Consider the following 21,006-nt stretch of genomic DNA (forward strand, 5'->3'; position numbering starts at 1 on the left):
TGGTCAAAAAATCCAAAATTTGAGAAAGGGTCCAAAAGGTCCCATTTTCAAAATCAGCCTCAAAATAAAACCTGGCTACGCCCCTGGTTATAGGAGAGTTTCCTCCTTCGAGTTTTGGAGATTTTACAACATCACTCATTTAAGGGATGGGGTATGAACGTTTGGACAGTATTTATTGTGGGACATTAGAGCACATCAGACATATCGATTGCATTCTGAATACTAAGAATGTCCTTCTGATATCAAATAATTTTGATTTTTGAAATTCGCAATGTAATACACATTTTATGGCAAATCATTAAAATTGATATTTTTGATATTTAACAGTACTCGGTAAACTTTATAAATCTGATGATTTATACTTAACGTATGTAGGTGGGATGAAAAGCCGACGATAAATTGAAAATTTTGACCTTTCGTATTGAAGATATGGATTTTTTTTCCCCAAAACACCAAATAATATTAGGTCTTTTGGGGGACAAAATCCATATCTTCAATATGATAGGTGAAAATTTTGAATTGATCGTCGGCTTTTCCTTCCAGCTAGCTACATACACTTTAAGAATATATCATTAGATTTATAAAATTTACTTCGAGGACTGTTATATATCAAAAATTTGAAAAATTTCATATCGTGATTTTCAAAAAATGAAAATTATTTGATATCAGAAAGACATGCTTCGTATTCAGAATGCAATTCGATACGTCTGAGGTGCTCTCATGTTCCATAAAGATTACTGTCGAAACGCTTAAAACGCTCATTCCAGATCCCTTAAGCGACTCATTTTTGACCGTATTAGTTACCAGATTGGACACTTGCCACGCTTGAGTTATAAAGCTACGTTAAGCCATATCTACAAACAAACCTGCAAAATAATCTTGTTTGCTCTTATTTTGTTACTTTTTGAAAACAGAAAGAACATCCACGAAATGAGTACAAAATACTCTTTCACTTTCACAAAAAATTCACCCTACATTGAATTAAAAAAAAAAAACTTGGCCGAAGGCCCAACAAAATGATTTTAGGGGAATTTCTGCAGTCCAACACTTTGCTCACTTGTAGGGATTATATAGCCTATTGTTTATCGGCAGGTTATCAATGTTGCGAGCTCAAACGGGTTGGGGTGGGTCCTTAGATCCCCTGGTGGAGTCGTGTATCAAAGCCCCTGGCCCTCTGGCGGGGGCCCAGGGTGTAGCGCCCCAAGCTCACTAGTTTTTACATTTAGGCCTTTTCAAGGCATCGGACCGTAGAGCTTCCCCAGCACTCATATTGATGATTTATATAATTTAGAAAGGATGGAACTATAATCTCTGCTTTTTGAAGAAGTTCGAGATGAAAAATAAATTTTCAAAGGGATAAAATTACGGCCGGTCCGCTGACCTGCATGTGCCAAGCGCTTGAAAAAAATTAGCATTTTAATGCTAAAATGAGCTAAAAATTGGGTTAATCTCACTCTCCTGTTTTGCATGGGCGATATTTCAGGTATGATAAAATGACCAAATATGAGGTTAATTTTGTCAGAAACTCACATACGGGCGTCAACATGGGGGAGGATGATTGCATGGACCATCCCCCATAAAAAAAAAATGGTAGATCACCCCCGGTATCTAGGCCTGTGTATTTTTGTTGCGATCTCCAAGCGTTGACGCACCCCACCCCATATAGCACGCACGTTAGCAAATGGAAAGCTGCCAGACCTTGTTTAGATTGTGAGCAAAGCGTGGGGGAGTTGATGATACTAAGTAGCGGTACGCCAGCTATGCGTATGATATTCATAAGGCCCTTGGAAATTGGGATTTTCAAGAAACACAAGGAAAGGGGTGATGAAGTGTTAAGTCCGCGCAGCGCGAAAATTTTGAAACTTTACCTGAAAGTGACCATACGGTAGGTGCTATATTTAAAGCATCCCTATTGAGTTTGTCGAATTGCATCAAAATATTTTAAGCACAGATTTTTAATTCTCACTGCACGGAATTTTAATCTCACTGCACAAACGTGCCATAAGGCACGTTAAAATAGCCCCTGATTTCATCCAAGCAGGCCAAAGGAGTCAATGTTAGATATGGTGTTATCATCATCATGCCCAATCTCCATTATTTTTGTAAACCATACATTCATAGCAGCTTTCAGCTTGTATTTTCTTACGTATTTCATTGGTTTTTCTCCTATTTTTGCCTGTATCTCAATTTCACAAATGCTATATTTGACCTGGTTACATCAGATCATGTCACAATTAATACCAATTACCAAAATGTTCTAAACAACATGAAGACATAGGGATATATATTATATGCATACCCTACACTGTGTTCAAAGTCAACCTTGCTAAGACAAAACCCTATATACCATTCTTATTCAGTTTGTGCACCTGGTAAAGAATACACGCAATTTGATTGGTTTTCACCTATCCATTATGACAAGATAGTGGATAGTCATAAGACAGTGAGCGTGCCGACACGCAATGGTGGCACGCTTGTAGATCCTCAATGATCCCGTGATAATGTTCGCCTAATACGTGTGTCCGAATTAAGAACGCAATTAGGCAGGTTTGATATTCGCAACGGTTTCATTCATTTAAAACAAAGGATGGGATGGCCAATATTTTTTATCGTAGTGGATACCGGCTGTGCCGGCATCCACTACTCAAAATATTGGCCAGCCCATCCATTATGACACGATATTGGATAGGCAAAAACCACCTAAAGGTTCCCAACAACAAGCCCCGGCAACAAGCTAATATTCTAAAGCAATCTACTGTATAAAGCCAGATACTCTTGATGTTACTCAGCCTTTTCATCCAACACATAATTTGGACAAGGAGTATTTTGTTCAAGGAACTGATGTGCAAGATAAGAGGGTGTTTACTCAGAGGTTGATTCAATGTAATCCCAGCATGCAGTATGTTATTACGTGCAATGTAATAAAGGAGCCATTTCAACACCATTTTACATTTAAATTTATGTACAAAATAAGAACCAGTAGTTTTGATGGAATATTCATTGCGACTTTTATGTTTTGAATTGAAAATTGGGTACGGGTAATGTTTGTGGATACATTGCTACCAAGAAAGTTAAAAAGTCGTGTGTTTTTGAAACAATTTGAGATATTTTAAATGCTTGGGAAAAGAAGGTGGAACCAGCAAAGTTTTCTTGCAAATGCATGCATGCAGATGCATAGCTTATCTTGTTGTATAACAACCTTGACCATGCACAGCAGGAGCCCAGTGTGATATTTTCTGAAAATAACCATGTGTTTCTCAAACATGCTGTCAGTGGCTGCAATGTATTCTGGGCTTACATTTAAACAACCTCTGGTGTTTACTCATCTAAAATTATACTACAATGGTATACTATTTGCATACACTTTTTTTTCCTGATGAATCCCTGTAGGTATATATGTCACACTCAACAAGTAGTTTAAGCCCTATCATTATCTGATCATTTTTGCATAATTTGCATATCTTCCACTTCTCTCATGCAAATTATGTCCTCATCCCCACTCAAAGATGTTGATTCTTTTATATCATGACCTTGTCAATATCATCTTGAATATCATTATTTTGAATAATAGTGACTAATTATGTATGATCGTTTGGCCTATGGGATCACCATTGTACTAAGCAGAGCCTGTATATCCTCCTTATCAAATGCCTTAAGCTAGTCTGGCGCAAGTGTTAGAGTGGGATCTTGAAATCAAGTTCAAAAGTATAAAATTGTGCCAAGATTATTTGATTGATCACTTTATCAAATCTAGTGTTTACATTAATTGAGCAACACAAATCTAATAACAAAGACAAAAGCTACTGTGATAGTTTCAAAAATGTTCAATTTTATACTTTCAATTTTTATCACTTTTAGTACTGAATGAATGAATCATCATCGTAGTTATTGCAAAACTACTCCAAAATATCTGTGAAACATGGTTAATTTATAAGATTATAATAACAACCCATCAAGAAGCTTCATTCAGTAAGCAACATAGGACAAAGACGACTTCAGTAAAACTTGTGATTTTGATTTAACTGCAGGTTACTTGCATCACAGATATTGGTGTTCCAATATCTGTGCTTGCATACAGCAACAAAAAATTTCCCAAACGGTAAAATATTAAGATATAGCAAACTTGAAAGTTAACACTATTACTGATGTCAAATGCGTACACATAATAGATCCAATTTTTCCATAATTCCATTCTTCTTACAGTTTATAAATTCAACGCAATATTATTAACACAGCATGTGACTTCATTGTTAATGTTATTCTGATAAATCCATGTTACTACACACTATTACTCTGATAAAAGCATGTTACTACACATATCTAATATTTCAATTTCTGAAATGCAAGTAATTCATCACAGCTCTCAATTATTCAAAGTGATTACATTTTGACATTACTAAATCAAAAATGTGCCAAGGATTTTTTTCATGGTAAATTTCAATCTATGTTTTTGAACATGTAATATAATTAACATAATAATGTGACTAAAAATTACTGACTGATATGTCACAAAACTATCTCACAGATTAAATGTTCTACTTGTTTTTCAAAACATTCAATTATAGACCAAATCCAGAGTCAATGCCTCCCATACTCAGATATTTCAACTTTAATATTATCTACATGCTATGCATTATGCTTATTTCTTATGATAAGACAAGATTATCAATTTATCTTATACAGTTTATAATGATAATGGGGTGATTAATTTATACTGTTATGTGTAAAAAAAACTTGCTTAGGTACCAACTCAACCCTCATACTTAAACAAATGTTACTATTTTTTCTCACATTTACAACTGACACTAAATTGCAAAAATTTGCTTTTTAAAAGTACTTTTAAAGGTAAGCACACCATTTTCTGAGACATCTACCATGGCAAATTTTGCATTTTACAAGTTTGTTATTTTGCTGTTTTAGATTAGATTATAATGGAACAGCTGCCCTACATATTGTTAGCGAACTAGTGGTAGTGGAGCACAAGTTGCAGACAGAATCATTAATATGCTGTCTGATGGGGCAGAAGACAGATTAATCTCCAATTAATCAGTTTTATTGACATTATTTCCGCACAAAAATCACTTATTCATTAAACACAAGTCCTTCACTTCTTATATAGGATTACCTTTGATTTGAGCACCATTCATGGTTTGATGACCCATAATCCGCTTTAATAATCAGCTTTGCCTTGTCTTTTCCAACAAAATTGTCTCATTGAAGATTCAATCAAAAAATCATAGTGCGTAAAATGTACTGATCAAGGAAATAACAATTGCTACATTTATATGTTAGAATGAATGTTTTAAACAGTTCTCTCAACAAAATAGTGACTTACTTTAATATTTCATCACCACGTCCATGGGACTTCATCAGAATTGTGACAGGAGCAGTAGAGCTACATTTATAGTTGTTGTTCCTAAATCTTGTCAAAATACACTTAAGATTGGTATTCATTTGAATATAACAGAACATTATTACTTGAGCCCATTGTACTGTGGTACTTTTATCCAAGTAGTATTGTTCTTAACTAGTCAAAATGTTAGTATTTTGCATAAAATATGCCATTAAGAGCATACTTGCTTTGTTTAAAATGAAAAGATTACATCCATTAACGTGTTGATTTATCCTAATAACGACTGGTAGGATATTTTCTTTAAATTCTTTCACTTAAGGCCTTGTTGTATTGTGTTGCATGTACTTGTGTGCACTTTTGCTCTGAAGAGATACATTATATTTAATGATTGATTGAAACATCACAAAAATGTTATAGAGTGTCATTTTTATTCCTTAAACCAACATGGATTACACAAAAACACTCTTAACATTAAATGTTCACAGAGCATTAATGAAAATGTCAAAGTATCAATCCCTCTAATGACATACTATTATAACGTGGGACATATTACACATTTTCCCTTGCTTTTTTGCAGCTAATTTCACACCCTAAATTTAGAAGCTGAAAACTACCATGCATCTACAGGATATTATGTATAGCTGTTTGAAACTGTAAATTAAACCAACAGCAAAAAAAAAGTTTTAATAAAATATCCCATTGATTAGTGCACCACTCATTGATACAAGTTAATCACAAATTGCTAATGACTCATGTTTGCAAGTAACTTAATTTTGCAATTGCAAAAAAACTCAAACTGAAAACCTTAAAAACCCCATCAAAAGTGTATGCAGTGTCACTTTCATATAAAACATTTTCGGGGTTTATGAAATCTATTTATTTGCATTCAAGTATTTTTTTCCACTAATTCGATTATTAGAAACAAATACAGCCTAATGAATGAAAACTCAGCAGTATCAGCCAGAAAAAGGAATCATTAGAACAACATGAATTTGAGGTAATTTGATATATTGCTCTACTCCCCATATTCATGACGCACACACCAGTATAGTACAAATTTGCAATATTTCATTACGATTCTCTAAGCATATCATTGCATATTAAACACACCTGAATAAGTTTATTTTAAGTCTGAGTCAAGATTACAATTTGTTTCCAGTTACCATCACATGTCAAATGATGGATGAGATTACTCCAAAATATCAATTTATCTTCAAGGTGATATTGGTGTAGCAGATCACTGTTAACTTTTTGCTGAACCATGAAATGGTATCAGCCTATATGAGTGAATGTTACTAGCTTACTTACTTACTAGCTTACTTACTTACTAGCTTACTAACTGACTAACCATTTGGTCTGAAATGGACATATCTCTAAATGCCACGAAGGTATGACCCCACGAGTGGTGTCATATGAAAGAGGAAAACATAAAGAATATAATAAAAATATTTCCAAACGTCAGAGGTCATCCTGGGGTCACAGGGGTCAAAAAAGGTAATTTTAACCGAAAATGCTCCGATTGAGCTCAAATTTAAATGCAATGATCCTTATGACATTCTAAGCATGTTTAAAACATTTAAACATTTATTTCAGGTCATTAAGGGTCAAAGGTCAAGGTTTTCAAAATGCTCCAATTGAGCTGAAATTTAAATGCAATGATTCTTATGACATTGTAAACATTTATAAAATATTTTATAATTCATTTAAGGTCATTAAGGGGTCATAAAGGGGTCAAAGGTCAAGTTTTTCAAAATGCTCCAATCAAGCTGAAATTTATATGCAATGATCCTTATGACATTCTAAACATTTTAAGATTCATTTAAGGTCATTAAGGGGTCATAAAGGGGTCAAAGGTCAAGTTTTCCAAAATGCTCCGATTGAGCTGAAATTTAAACATAATGATCCTTATGACATTCTAAACATGTTTAAAATATTTTAAAATTCATTTCAGGTCATTAAGGGCCAATAAAGGGGTCAAATGTCAAGTTTTCAAAATGCTTCAATTGAGCTGAAATTTAAATGCAATGATGACAGTGGTATAGGCCTACCACAATATACTGCCAAAGCCACATGGTTCAGCTATGGTGCGGTTATCGCTCTTGTTTGATTACCTGTCACTTATTGCAGATGATGAGGATAGGATTAAAGGTGTGATTCTTTTTTTATGAAAAAATATGTCTTCTGACAGATTCGCATTAATTTTTCAGTGGAATTATTTATTTAAAAAAATAGATACAACTATTTTAGGGTACCATGCAGTGATTTTCCAATTATGAGCTTTGTTCATTTTAGGATATTAATCTGTAAGTTGTTGATTTTTACATTTAATGCAGGATTCTCTTTGAAAGGAAGTTTCCTTATCATAACTCATCTACATCTGACACTTTCTTAGGGCTTAAGAAAAAACAAAATATTTGGCTATATTGGTTATGTAAGTATCCCTAAAGATTTTGACCACAAATCGCCTTTCTTGCACTTGCTTCAGTTAACATCACAGTTCAGCATAGCTGGCACTAACCTAACTCTAACAATGAGGGCATCATCAATAGTGCTCTACCACTAGCAGGCAAACACAACTTTTCTCTATGCAAGTTTTTTTCAGATGCCAGAAATGGTGATTTCAAGTTATTTCATTTACATTGTGTCTCAGCAAACCAACCTTCAAAGACATTCTTTTATGTTATTAAAGTTTAGCATGTCTTTTTAAATTTCCCATGTATTAAAGGGGCATTTCGTGATCCACAGCCTCATCCCCCACTTTTCTCAAAAAAAGTTGAGATTTTTATATCACTGGAAACCTCTGGCTACATAATGTTTATGTACAAAATATTTCTTGCAGATTAATTCGTTTTGCAAAGATATCGTGAAATTTGAATATCGTTCTGGTGCACCAGAACGAAATTACAACGCATTGTCTATGGAGCAGTGTAATACACATAATCATGCATAACTCGCAAACGCAAAATCGGAATCAACTGAAATTTTGGGAGTAGGCTTTTTTTGTGGATATGTACTGAAAAATGTCATGAAAAGAGGATGCTAGGATCACAAAATACTCCTTTAAGTTGACTTTTGACAATTGTATTTGCTAGTTTTAGGATTTTTCAATTCGGAAATATCTTTCCTACCTACTCCTTCCCCACCCGTAACAAGAACAGAAAGGGAAGTCCCATTGATAATCTGTCAGTCTGTGGGATGAGTGACCCCCATCTAACAAAGCTTTGTACCTCCCCATTGCACACCACAAATACACACAACTTGCCCTTTACCCTTCTGAAAAAATCTTTCCCCTCATCCTTCCGAATATAACTACCAATAAAAGGCCTGTTGTCACTACTAATCCGACCACAAAGCACTTTTTACACAAAATTGGCATACTGCCCATCGCCCACTTGTGAATGAGGTGAAATTAAAATGATGTAGCAAAAACTGATGATTGTCCCTCTACATGTCCCCACATGGTGCCCCTATAGACTTCAAGAGCTTGATGAAAACACAATCAGATTTACCTGATGGATCTTAACTGCAAGAAGAAGACTAGCCTATATGCTGACAATGAGAACAGTCCCTACTGTCTGTGAGCCCCTCAAACAAAGCTTGTCCCCCCATTAAAAATTATACCCTTGCAAAATTGTTCATTTTGGCAACTGAAAATTTGTTGCCAATCTTGTACACTCCCTCACTCCTCTGCACCCTACCCGAAACCAAAGATCTGGTGTTGCCATAGAAAACTAGCCTACCTCTGACAATGAGATTTGTCCCAGTTGATGAGCCAGCTGTTCCTAATGAGTTGTATGGAGTACAGGTAAATGTCCCACTATCTTGAAGCTCTGCTGATGTTATTACCAAGGAACCATCATCTTCCTGATTATACCTGTAAGTTAGATAAAACATAACATACAATTTGTGAAATATTACAGTTATGTCCTGAAGTTACAAAATCAGTGTAATTCTTAAACACAAGATTGTATACCTTTTAAACAAGAATTGTCATGTCCTGTAGTGATGCGGTGTTAAACGACTCGGGGGAATACAATTTTCAAGTCTTGACAATTTATTTGCACAATTATGGCAATTAGGACAGGAGAGTCTGCATCTTAGAGTGTTTTGACAACCTCATTTTGTAAGACAGCTTTCAGTGGAGGTCATAGTTTTCTTTCTTATCTTGTCTCCTCTCTCTCTCCCTCTCTCCATCTCTCTCTCTTTCTCAGTGATTCTTTTGCTACTGCATGTGTATATGCTAGACATAAATGTAATGCATTATAGCAAATTGTATCCTTTTCATCCTCTATTTAAGCCTCCAGATTACACTAGTTGATTCAACTTAGACGTCCTATGTTCAGTTGTGTAAGTTCATACTTGAAGGTAACAAACAAGAAGTAGAAAGATTAAAACATTCAACTATATTATGTATAAGAATTTGGGTATAGGTAATAATGACTAGTAATGGGAGGGTTTTAGGGTCAATACAAGCATTTTCTAATGGGTAATTCTAACATTTGATTTAAATTTCACTCACACCAAAAGATTAAAGAACTATCTCAATGAATCAATTTGAATAACAATCCTGTATTGCTTTAATAAGAGATAGTAATTAAAATCCATCTTGCTATAACATGCCAATGTCAAAACCAAAATGAGTATGAATTTAACCTATAGATAACGACAATAGAAATCCCGGATAGAGATTAATTATTTACTGCAATGCTAAAGAGTATTTCATAATTGACAATTACCTGTCGTGATTTCATATCTATACCCTCATCGCTTGACCATCATACAGTATGTATGCGTGTAAGACCCGGAGGGCTTGTTTATCAACATGATATCAGAGTGACCAAAGAAGACTGACCGTTTATTACCCGGTGTATTTTCGTGAATCAATTAATGTTTGTTTTACGTGTAGAAACAAGCCCAGTCTGTGAAAATGTCTCTGAGCTATGACTCTGGATTAAATTGACCGTGGAATATAATTATGCAAGTACGTGTGTGACTGCACTCCGCCAAAACTTCAAGTGCCTCCACTGATTTTGAACCAAATCCTGTGAAGTGTCCAAACCACAGACATTAAGTCAAAAGACTGCTCACTTGATCTTCTGAGCTACATTGTCATTTTTTGCAGTACAGGGTGTATATACTATTTTATTTCCCAGTATTTACTTGTCTTTTGCCAAAATATATCTCCTCAAGTCATGGTCATCTTATTAAGAACTTCACAAATGCATCAATCGTTTCATTCATTTGTAAAAAAGGTGCTTCACTTGAAAAACAAAATATCAGTTTGCTAGGGCCCTGCTTTAAATTTTATATCACGTTCAACTTTGTGCTCATATTTGCTCACAACAAGTTATTGCATATTAGACATGTACAGGAGCAGCCAAGTACAAATGACCATACGGGATATGCCACAAACATGGTCAGATTTTTGGCCCTTTGGTACACCAATGACTCCTTTTTAGGCCAATTTTGGTAGATGGGAGAGTCCTTTTATCAAAATGTTGTAAATTTCTCCAAATTTACCAACATTTGGTGAAAAGTTGTTAAATTTGGATGAAAAGTTTAACTTTTGGAATATCGATGGATCCATATTTCTTGAGAAATTGGCATAGTGATGAGTGCACTTTCACATTCTTAGCGGCACCTCCCTACCCCAACAAAACTTGAGTACCCCTCAAACCTCCCCCCCCTGGACTGAACCATGGTATAGGAAAGACACCATTTTGTTTCATAATGAGAGTTGACTTGTTCTATCCTGCAGTCTCTATACTATATACTGCCATTTTCTCTCTCAAACTCAAGAACGAAAAAGACACCCAATCCAAAATAACACAATACAACAGATGTTTTAATTGCATTATGTTACTTTAATTTTGTATTGTATTGTATGTTTTTTTGGCAAATAAAATGAAATGAAATGAAAAATGAAATGAAATGATCTATAAGAAATGTGTAACCATTAGATAAATTGATATATATTTTTCTCACAAGAAAAAAAAGCTGAAGATTTGAAACAAAAATAGTAACATCTGCAGAACCTTGCTTTAATTGGGATCATTTGTTTTTACTAGTAATAAGATTATTGAAGGGAACATACATGTGCATGATATTGAATGTATAATGTATGCTTGGATGGCGGATGTAGTTCTTGAAATCTATCACGGTATCTCCAGGCTCTTTCAAAGCTGGCTGTCATTGTTTTGACTGCTGACAATAGCCTAGAATACAATGTTGGGGTATAGAATTTAAGGGCAGAATAAGGAGAGATACATTTGTCCATGCCTACATTTGAGATTTCTTGATACTTATGAACACTAAGATGTATACTTTCACTTTAAACTGAAAAAATACAACTGTTTAATATTTCCTCAAATTTTTTCTTGATTTAAAAATCATTATTTCACTCTTTCCAACTCAAGACAGATGAAGTTTTTTTCTTTGACTTGAAATTGAGCTACTGAAGTGCTGCCCACCTCCGCATTTACATGTTATCTGCAGCCTTTAGATTTCTAACAAATTGTGAAGTCCTGTGCCTGAGCCTTCAGAGTGTCTTTGAATTTGACTGATGCTGGTACAGTGTTCAAACCCAGAGGTTGTTTAAATGTAAGCCCAGAATACATTGCAGCCACTGACAGCATGTTTGAGAAACACATGGTTATTTTCAGAAAATATCACACTGGGCTCCTGCTGTGCATGGTCAAGGTTGTTATACAACAAGAAAAGCTATGTGTCTGCATGCATGCATGTGCAAGAAAACTTTGCTGGTTCCACCTTCTTTTTACAAGCATTTAAAATAGCTAAAATTGTTTTAAGGGGGCACACAGGATCACTCAAAGTCGGAAATTTTAAACATTATTTTGTGTTGTATTTTTAAAAGTAATGATGATAAGTACATAAAAGTATACATTTTCAGAAAGGAAATGACACAAGGAATCCAACTAGCACGGCAGATTACTGCAAAAATGAGCAGTTTTTGAGAAAAGCGTCAAATTTGATTTTCCATGCCAATTTTTTTCGGTCCGCCATAACAACTTACCCAAAATATCAAAATGGATGAAAATTGCATATTTGTGTTCTAAAGACACGCATCTAGAAAGTGTTTTCTTATATTTTTTCTTCGTTTTAAAAATATGGGTCAAAAAAGATTTTGACCAAAATTTGAGATAATTTAAGGTATATTTTCAAAACGAAGAAAAAATTCATAAATTTGAGAAAACACTTTCTAGATTTGTGTCTTTAGAACACATATATGCCAATTTTGTAAATTTTGATATTTAGGTAAGTTGTTATGGCGGACCTAAAAAATTGGCATGGAAAATCAATTTTAGCGCTTTTCTCAAAAAGTGCTCATTTTTGCAGATATCTGCCGTGCTAGTTGGATTCCTTGCATCATTCCCTTTCTGAAAATGTATACTTTTATGTACTTATCATCGTTACTTTTAAAGATACAATACAAAACAATGTCTAAAATTTGCCACTTTGAGTGATCCTGTGTGCCACCTTAAAAACACACGACTTTTTAACTTTCTTGGTAGCAATGTATCCACAAACATTACCCCTACCCAATTATCAATTCAAAACATAAAAGTCGCGATGAATATTCCATCAAAACTACTGGTTCTTATTTTATACATACATTTGAATGTGAAATGGTGTTGAAATGGCTCCTTTATTACATTGCACATAATAACATACTGCATGCTGGGATTACATTGAATCAACCTCTAGTTCAAACCTGTGCTTCTTACCTTGGCACCCGTGTGATGGCAATCTCAACCCCATCTTTAAACCATACAATGTATTCAACTAGAGGCTTGGCATCTACATCACAAGTTAATATGGTGTCCAGTCCTCTGGTAACAAAGATCTGATCTGGCATTTCTACTACATATGCTGGATCTGTATGGAAAGAATCATATTAAAGCATACATATTAGATCAATCTTTATTTTCTTGATTGGATTTTGTATATGACCTGATTAATTAAATCACATGAGATATGAAAAAGGTCAACTCTTGTACTTGGCTAATTTAAGCTTTCGTAATTAACTGGACATTGCAATTACCAGAACACGTCACTGTATAACCAAAACTGGACATGTTTAATAGCCATTTTGGCCAAGCTTTTTGGTAGCAGCAAAATATGGGACTTACAGATGACTATTGCAATTGTGCAATTTTAAGAATACATTGCTGAAGGAGTAGTAAACTAAACATATTTGATAGCTACTTTCAGCCAAGCTTTTGTACTGGTAGGGGCAAATGATGGGACTTGGTATCAGGGATAAGAAATTCACTAGTTTTGTACTCCAATACATGATTGAGTTTGAAGATCGTGATTTGAGTCACCAGACCTCCGATCTGGTGGCAAGTCTAGTAGTCTCTATATACCCGAATAAAAAGTTAAATGGTTAGGATTACATGGCATGTCACTGACTTTGTATGTTTCCCTAGAGGTAATCAGATATACAGTAAGGCTGTGCTTTATTTATTCATTTATTTACTTGACCCGATCAGAAACCACTAATCCTATACATTGATCAATCCCAAATAGCCAAGCCTTCTAATACTGCAGATTTATAGCCAAGCCTTCTAATACTACAGATTTATACTATTTTTTAAAAACAGACTTGCTCATCAGTTGAAAACAATAAAGGAGACACTTTTGGGCAGGATCGTAAATGGAGATATAGCAAAAAATTTGCCTGTGGTGATTTTTTCACAATTTGGGCTTTTTGCAATTTTATGATGTTAATAATATTGTGTGATAGTTTCAGACTGGAATATAACTGGCATCTTGTATTTTTTCAGACATTTTCAATGTCATTCCTACTCTCAACATTGTCAATAATATTTTTTAAAGGCCGATATCTCAATTTCCAATTTTATAATACCATAACTTACGAAATCAATATCTTCGCTTAGGAATGTCCAATTTCATTGGGGAAAACGCTGGAGCAAAATATATCTATATTTAAGATATGTAAAACACTCAAAATTGAGAACCTGCCCAAAAGTGTCTCTTTTTGATATACTACTTCACATATCCACTCTTTCATGTCTATTTCTTATGGATTTTTTAATATTTCTCAATTTCATTATTGCTATGCAGGTGTTTATAGAATGATCAGTATGAATTTAAGTAAATTACATTAGTTTTCTAATTCATGAAGAAAGAAAAATTAAATAGCTCAGATAATAAATCATTGATTATTACCTTATTGATTGTAAATTATTGAAATTTGTAATGAGTACATATTTTAAGGCCAGAGTATGGAAGACACATTCGTTCACGCCCGAATTTGAGATTTCTTGATATTTATCAACACTAAGATGTATTCTTTCACTTGAAACTGATAAAATACAACTTGCTAATATTTACTCATATTTTTGCTTGACTTGTTTCACTCTTTTCAACTCTAAAAAGTCACATGGCTCAAGACAGCTTAGTAAATTGGCGGAAATAATGAGTCAGAAATGCGCGAATCGCGAAATATTTTGATTACGCTACGATTCGCTTAGCGTGACGCTGGCGCCAACTCTGCTTGGCGTATGTCCAACGCAGTCTAGGCGCATTCGGTTTGTTGTTCACGCCAACAAATGTGGTGTAAACAAAACAAAAATTTGCAGTCAAAATGCCACTTAGATTTTTTAATTATTTTGAATTTTGGCGCACTGAAAGCAGACATTATAAATTTATTGGTGCAAAAAGATGCATATTTAGACCATGCACCAGATACAGCTTTTACAAGCGTGAAAGTCTTACCGTTTTAAAATATAAGGACGTTTTGTGCATAATTTTGACATTTTTTTACTAAAACGTCGATTTCTCAGAGTTCACTTTTGACAATATTGCACGATTTTTGTGACAAGATAACTCGAAAATATGCAAGCAAAAGGTAAACTTTTTGCACTATCATTTAGAGTACATCAAAGCCTAGGGAAGGTTTTCTCATTTTTACAAAATATTTGTTTTAAACAAAAATATACACCATTCTGTGCAATTTTTAGCTTAATAGAGTGACAAAATTGCTTTTTTCACATGTTTTTTTCAATATTTCGAAAAAAGAGACGAATTTAAAAAAAATAAAAAAACCTTCCCTAAAGTTCATGTCTCTTCTTTATAAAAAGCTAACTGAATTTTTTTTACTCCGAACGGATTTTTTTCTAAGTTGTCACAAAAAAATTGGGGTAAAAAAGTGAATTTTTGTGATTTTTTCAAAAACTCGAGATTTTTGAACAAATCTGACGTCACCATGGGATTCCTTGACTCATTTCCTTTCCAAAAATGTATAGTTTTATATACTTTTGACATACAATTCAGAAATAATGATGCTCGAAAAGGTCCATGTTCTCTCCCATTACACTGGCCTTAAGTAGTTTGATATAATTGATGTTAGCATCTAATGCAACATTTACTCAAATTAGATGATAATGGAGCATTTGGGATTTAAGCGGTTCAATATCATAAATTGACTTCAATTATCCAAACTCACAAACCTTAATCTCAAATTTTAATCTCAAAAATATTTATGCAATTTTAAAGTATGTTGCTAAAAAATTATGTTACCATTTAAAAATCATACTGATCAAGCTATAGTCATTTCCGGTAAATTGATTTGCCATTCAAATATGGAAAATTAGTCAATATTGATAAAAATGATAATTAAAAATAAAAAAAAAAAAAAAAGTTTATGTTGATAAGAGTTTGATGATAATAATAATTAAGTTGTTGAAATGAGTCAGATTTAGCCACCAGCCATAGATAAGAAACTCATCTTCTCTACCGATTGGAAACTGAGTCGTTGGTGTAGTCAGCAGCGCTAGTAATCCGGATACGCCTTTGAGATGCATTATTATTTTACCTGATTAAAGGATATGATTAAAGCTACAGCTGACGATCCAACGTGCAATCCTTGCCAGGTTTCATAAATTTAATTAAGAAAATATTGGTGTTGGTATGTGACGACACATCGTATGTGTGCGTGTGCATGTATCTGCTTGTAAGTGTTGATGACATTTGTCATTTTCATTTCTTGGTACATGAACAAATTAAACTTGGAGACATAATATTTGCTATGATTAAACATTTCAGCTCAGTGCTGCTTTAGCATTTAACACACTGGCATCCTCTCCAAACAAATTTTGAAAGATATATTTCACAAACTATTCGCAAAAGAAGATGTCAGTTTGATCAAAATCATTTTTGAAATTTACATAAAAATAAAATCTTCACATGAATCTAGACAAGCATTCTATTGCTTCCCAGGTTTTATATCTGTGTGTGTTTTGCAAGACATCTTGGTGTCATTGGGATGTTATATGGTAAAGCATTAATATCACTTCATGCCTGCATCAAGAAACTCAATCCCCATCAAAGGTTAGGTTTATCAAGGTTTCACAAAAATCAATAAAACAAATCGGTAGACCAGCCAGTGATCACGTTCTTGTGAAAATACTACCAAATGACTCATGCAAATATTGGATCAAAACATCCCAATAAATACGGATTAATTTTCTTTCAACAGATATTTAATCTCTTAAATTACGGTCAAAATATAACCCTGCATATGTGCATGTGGCTGCGATTTAATAACATGTTGATCTTGTATAGGCCTATACTCTGATCAGCTCTTAATAGGCGGGGACTCATAACATCATGGATTGATACAGAATGGCGTAAACACAGCTAGGCACAGCACCTACGCTAACTGTGCTTTGTATTTTGCGTGAATGACGCATGCTTTTGTGAATTTACGCGTGCGTAAGTTGGAACTTTATTGACTCGCGCAGTAACAAAAACTGAATAATTCCCGCCTATTAAGAGCTGATCATAATATACATATCAAGCTACAAGAGCAACTTTCTGGCAAGACTTTATGGGCGAGTTTCCCGACAGGAGTCTTATTAAGCCGTAGTCTTAAGGTGGCCTTGAGGCTACTAAGCCTAACCCGCTCTCGAAGCCCGAGTCTTAACTCTAGCCGGATTTCTTCAACGCAAATTCAACCTAGTCTTAGTGGCCTTGCAGGCTTAACGCTTGACAACCTCGTCCCTTTCAACAAGCGACTTAATTGTATAGGCTGTTGGAGGTTGCCGTTTCATTATCGCAATGTTCCCGGCGCAAAGACTAGCCTGGACCCGCGGTCTTGTGCTTGGGCTTATACCGTACACAACTTGATGCAAGAATATTGTGCCTGTTTTTGTGTCTTTTATGTATTATTTTATTTCCGCTTGACTTTTTATGAGTCCAACTTGTATGAATGATAGGCCTACGTCTATGCTTTATACTTGTGATTTTTTCTTTGCATCCCAAAAAGGGTAAAACTGTAAGCCTAATGGAAAGGAATCCGTGATTCCCCTAAAAGGAAAGCAACCAACGTATATCTAGGCCTACTGCTGATATCAGTAGTCTTTTCAGATCTCACATGAAGTTATCTGTTGGTACAATATTTATAATTATTTAAGTAGAAGATATAGCAATATTATATGCATCTTATCCGTAAATTCAGTTTTAATACTGCATGCACTATTGTTTCGTGTCAAATATTTACTATATCTTTACCAAATGTTGTCCTTCTATTGTATTAAATTGATGTCCAACCTGGTATAATATAGGCACTCCAAAATAATATTGTAATAGGCCTACTTATGAAAAGTACGAGTATCAAACTATTAAGGCTTGGATAGGGACAGATGGTATCATATAGGTCTTCATGATGATGATCATGATGATGATGAAAGAATTTTTTTAAATTATATTCGTTGTAAAAAAAAATCATCATTCAAATTAAGTAGGTCTTATGATAGCAACAGCTACTTCAAAAAATTCAACTAACTCAAATGAACACTAAAATAAAATGCTGAAATGTTCAACTAAATCAAACAATTACTTACCCACAGTGGCGTAACTAGACATTTTCATTTGGGGGTGGGGGTGGGGAAAGCGGGGACAAACATAATAAATGAGGAGCAGGTATCGTTCATGCTGTTTGGGTTTGTAAGGGGTGGAGTGGGTCTGAGGAGTTATGGGATCTGCTTGGAATGTGTCCCGAACATTGGCGTAGATTTCTTTTTTTTTTTTTTTTTGGGTGAGATTGGAAAAAAAAATTATGGTACAAATGCCATATTTAAGCTATTAAAGCTGGTGACATATAGGCCAATGGTACAAAAGTGGGATAAATGCAATTTATTTAACCTTAAAAATTTAGTTTTTAAGGTTAAAATGACCAAATATGAGATTAATTAATAACTCTCAGAAGTAGGCCTAATTTACCTTTTTCATGGGGGGGGGGCAAGAGCTCCCCTGCTCCCCCCCCCCCCCCGAGTTACGGGACTGCTTACCCATGTTAATTGAAAGACCGTCCAAAATATGAAAGGTAAACTTTGCGTTGCAATTTAAATAATTTGTAAATTGAAATAGACCAAGGCTTACGACCTAAGACCTGCTCTGAGGCAGGGCCAAGAAAAGCCACTGTAAGCCTGGTCTAACAGGCTTGCGTGAGACTACGGCTACAGAAGACTGATTTCGAGAAATGCAAATTTTACTGAAGCCTGGGGCTAATCCTACAAGCCTGGCCCACGGGCCAACGAAGCCTCGAGGCTATGGTAGCCGTGCTTGGGAAATACGCTTTTCAGTTAAGCCTGGTCTTACGACCTCTTAAGCCTTGAGGCTAGACAAGCCAATTGCTAAGCCACCCGTCGAGAAATTCGCCCTATGAGTATTGTATCAAATTACCGTATTTCGTCAAATAGTCGCCCCCCCCCTCAAAAAAACGCCCCCACCACTTTTTTCAACCAAGATGTTTCAAAAATGCCGATATTTCCATGGCATCTTGTGTAGTAAGCTTACCAAGTTCCCCACATTGTCGATAATAGCGTCAATAATTGGTGAAAATCTGGATTGGAAACCCGGAAGTGAGCCAGAAGTCAGTGTTTCTAGTTCATATTAAGTCATTTTAGCGTTTTTTTATCGTTCTAAAATTGACCTTGAATAAACGCCCTCCCCCCTTGTGAAAATGTAACGCCCCTGGGGGCGTTTATTTGACGAAATACGGTATGGACATTTTTGAACTGTAAATAACTAGAATCATTCACAAGTGCAGTAGGAAATAGTAACATTGCAAAGTTAACTATTATGCAGCCCTGGGCAATCTACGGATAAGGTTAAACCAGGCCAATATTCCTTACAACACCTTAGCCACATGAAAGCAATAACTCATCATCAGCATGGTTGAGATTGGTGTTGAAAATAGCATGAAAAATATCAGTTGCTTATTTTATTATCAATTGTGCACAAAATTTTATTATTTACCAATTTTTCTCAAAATCTACAATACCTCTGGGAAAGTGATACAATCACAATTGCATTATATGCAGTAGTCTTTTGTGGTAACAAATACATTGTGAGGCAATGGAATTGTGTTATCTCTAGCACTGTGGCACACACTTCTGGTAATAATAGAAAATAAGCATAGAAAACTTGTTTTTCAATCTGTTACATTTTCGAATCACTTTTATATGTCAATTTAATAGCTATCAACTAAAATCATATTTTAATTCAAAATCATGAGATGAAGATAATGTCAGCTTCCCTGAAATCACAACTACACCACCGATATAATACAATAGTATCTGTTCAAATTTGTATTAAGTGTTATAATAGATTGAACATAATATGTCAGATGGTCCTTGCCCAATAGATTTGAACTTAATGTGTCAGATAGTCCTTGCCAAATGATCTATCAATTTATTCTAGGTATGCTAACAACACATGTTTTGACACGTGTTAAATGTGGGCCATGTCAAAGCCACCATCCAAATGATGTTACAATGTTTAGCAGGTAAGCTTTTAATACTTGGCATTGACACACATTATACAAAGGTTATCTTGAGAGCAGTGATAGCTATCAGATTAGTTCCACTTATCATGATTTAGACTGATGCTATCTACTGCTGATAGCAGTGACTTGTGATTCAATTACCATTAAAGGGTGTTTTACCTCAGATGGAAACATTGCCCATAGATCCTTGATGTTTGAGTGATACATACTATATTATAGACTGACAAAAATTATGCAATGATGTGATTATTGATACTGAACAAGAACTGAAGTGATGCTATCTAATGCTAATAGCAGTGACTTGTGATTCAGTTACCATTAAAGGGTATTTCACCTCAGTTGGCAACATGCCTCATAGATCCTTGAGCTTTGAGTGCTTATAAATGAGAATCAAACAGTTAACTATACATGTTTTGGATTGATGAAAATGATGCAATAATATTGACCAAGAATTGACCAAATGCTCATGTAAAAAGTCTATACACTTCAAATAAGTAAGGAACACAAAAAAACATTGAAATATGTAATAATAAAAAAACTACGTATACAACAACTATCAAGATATACTCACATGAATATTGCACACAAGTATTGACACTATTTTAAACCAAATTCTAAAATTAGTCAATGACTTTATTTAATCAGAAGTTATGGCATAAGAAGGGTTAATTAATTAAGTACAATTTTCCAATATCCTCAAAATACATATGCAATGACACCACTCATACAATTGCTCCCAGTTGTTTACATTTTGTTTTCCGGACAATGGTGGAAAATAAGATTAAAATCTGACCGCTGCTTCTGTTGGGGTTATAGA

General features: G+C 34.6%; 1 protein-coding gene across 4 annotated transcripts in view; it reads right to left on the reverse strand.

The window, feature by feature from the left end:
- Window positions 1–21,006, reverse strand: part of LOC140165961 (protein turtle homolog B-like) — a 94,700-nt gene that overhangs the window by 65,798 nt on the left and 7,896 nt on the right. For all 4 annotated transcript variants that reach the window (XM_072189320.1, XM_072189319.1, XM_072189318.1 and 1 more), the window contains exons 2-3: window positions 13,099–13,249; window positions 9,094–9,227 (exon numbers count right to left, since the gene is read on the reverse strand). In XM_072189320.1, coding sequence (XP_072045421.1) covers window positions 9,094–9,227; window positions 13,099–13,249 — 285 coding nt within the window. The remainder of the gene's footprint in view (window positions 1–9,093; window positions 9,228–13,098; window positions 13,250–21,006) is intronic.

Source organism: Amphiura filiformis, chromosome 12 (genome assembly GCF_039555335.1).
Source record: "Amphiura filiformis chromosome 12, Afil_fr2py, whole genome shotgun sequence".
Taxonomy (NCBI): domain Eukaryota; kingdom Metazoa; phylum Echinodermata; class Ophiuroidea; order Amphilepidida; family Amphiuridae; genus Amphiura; species Amphiura filiformis.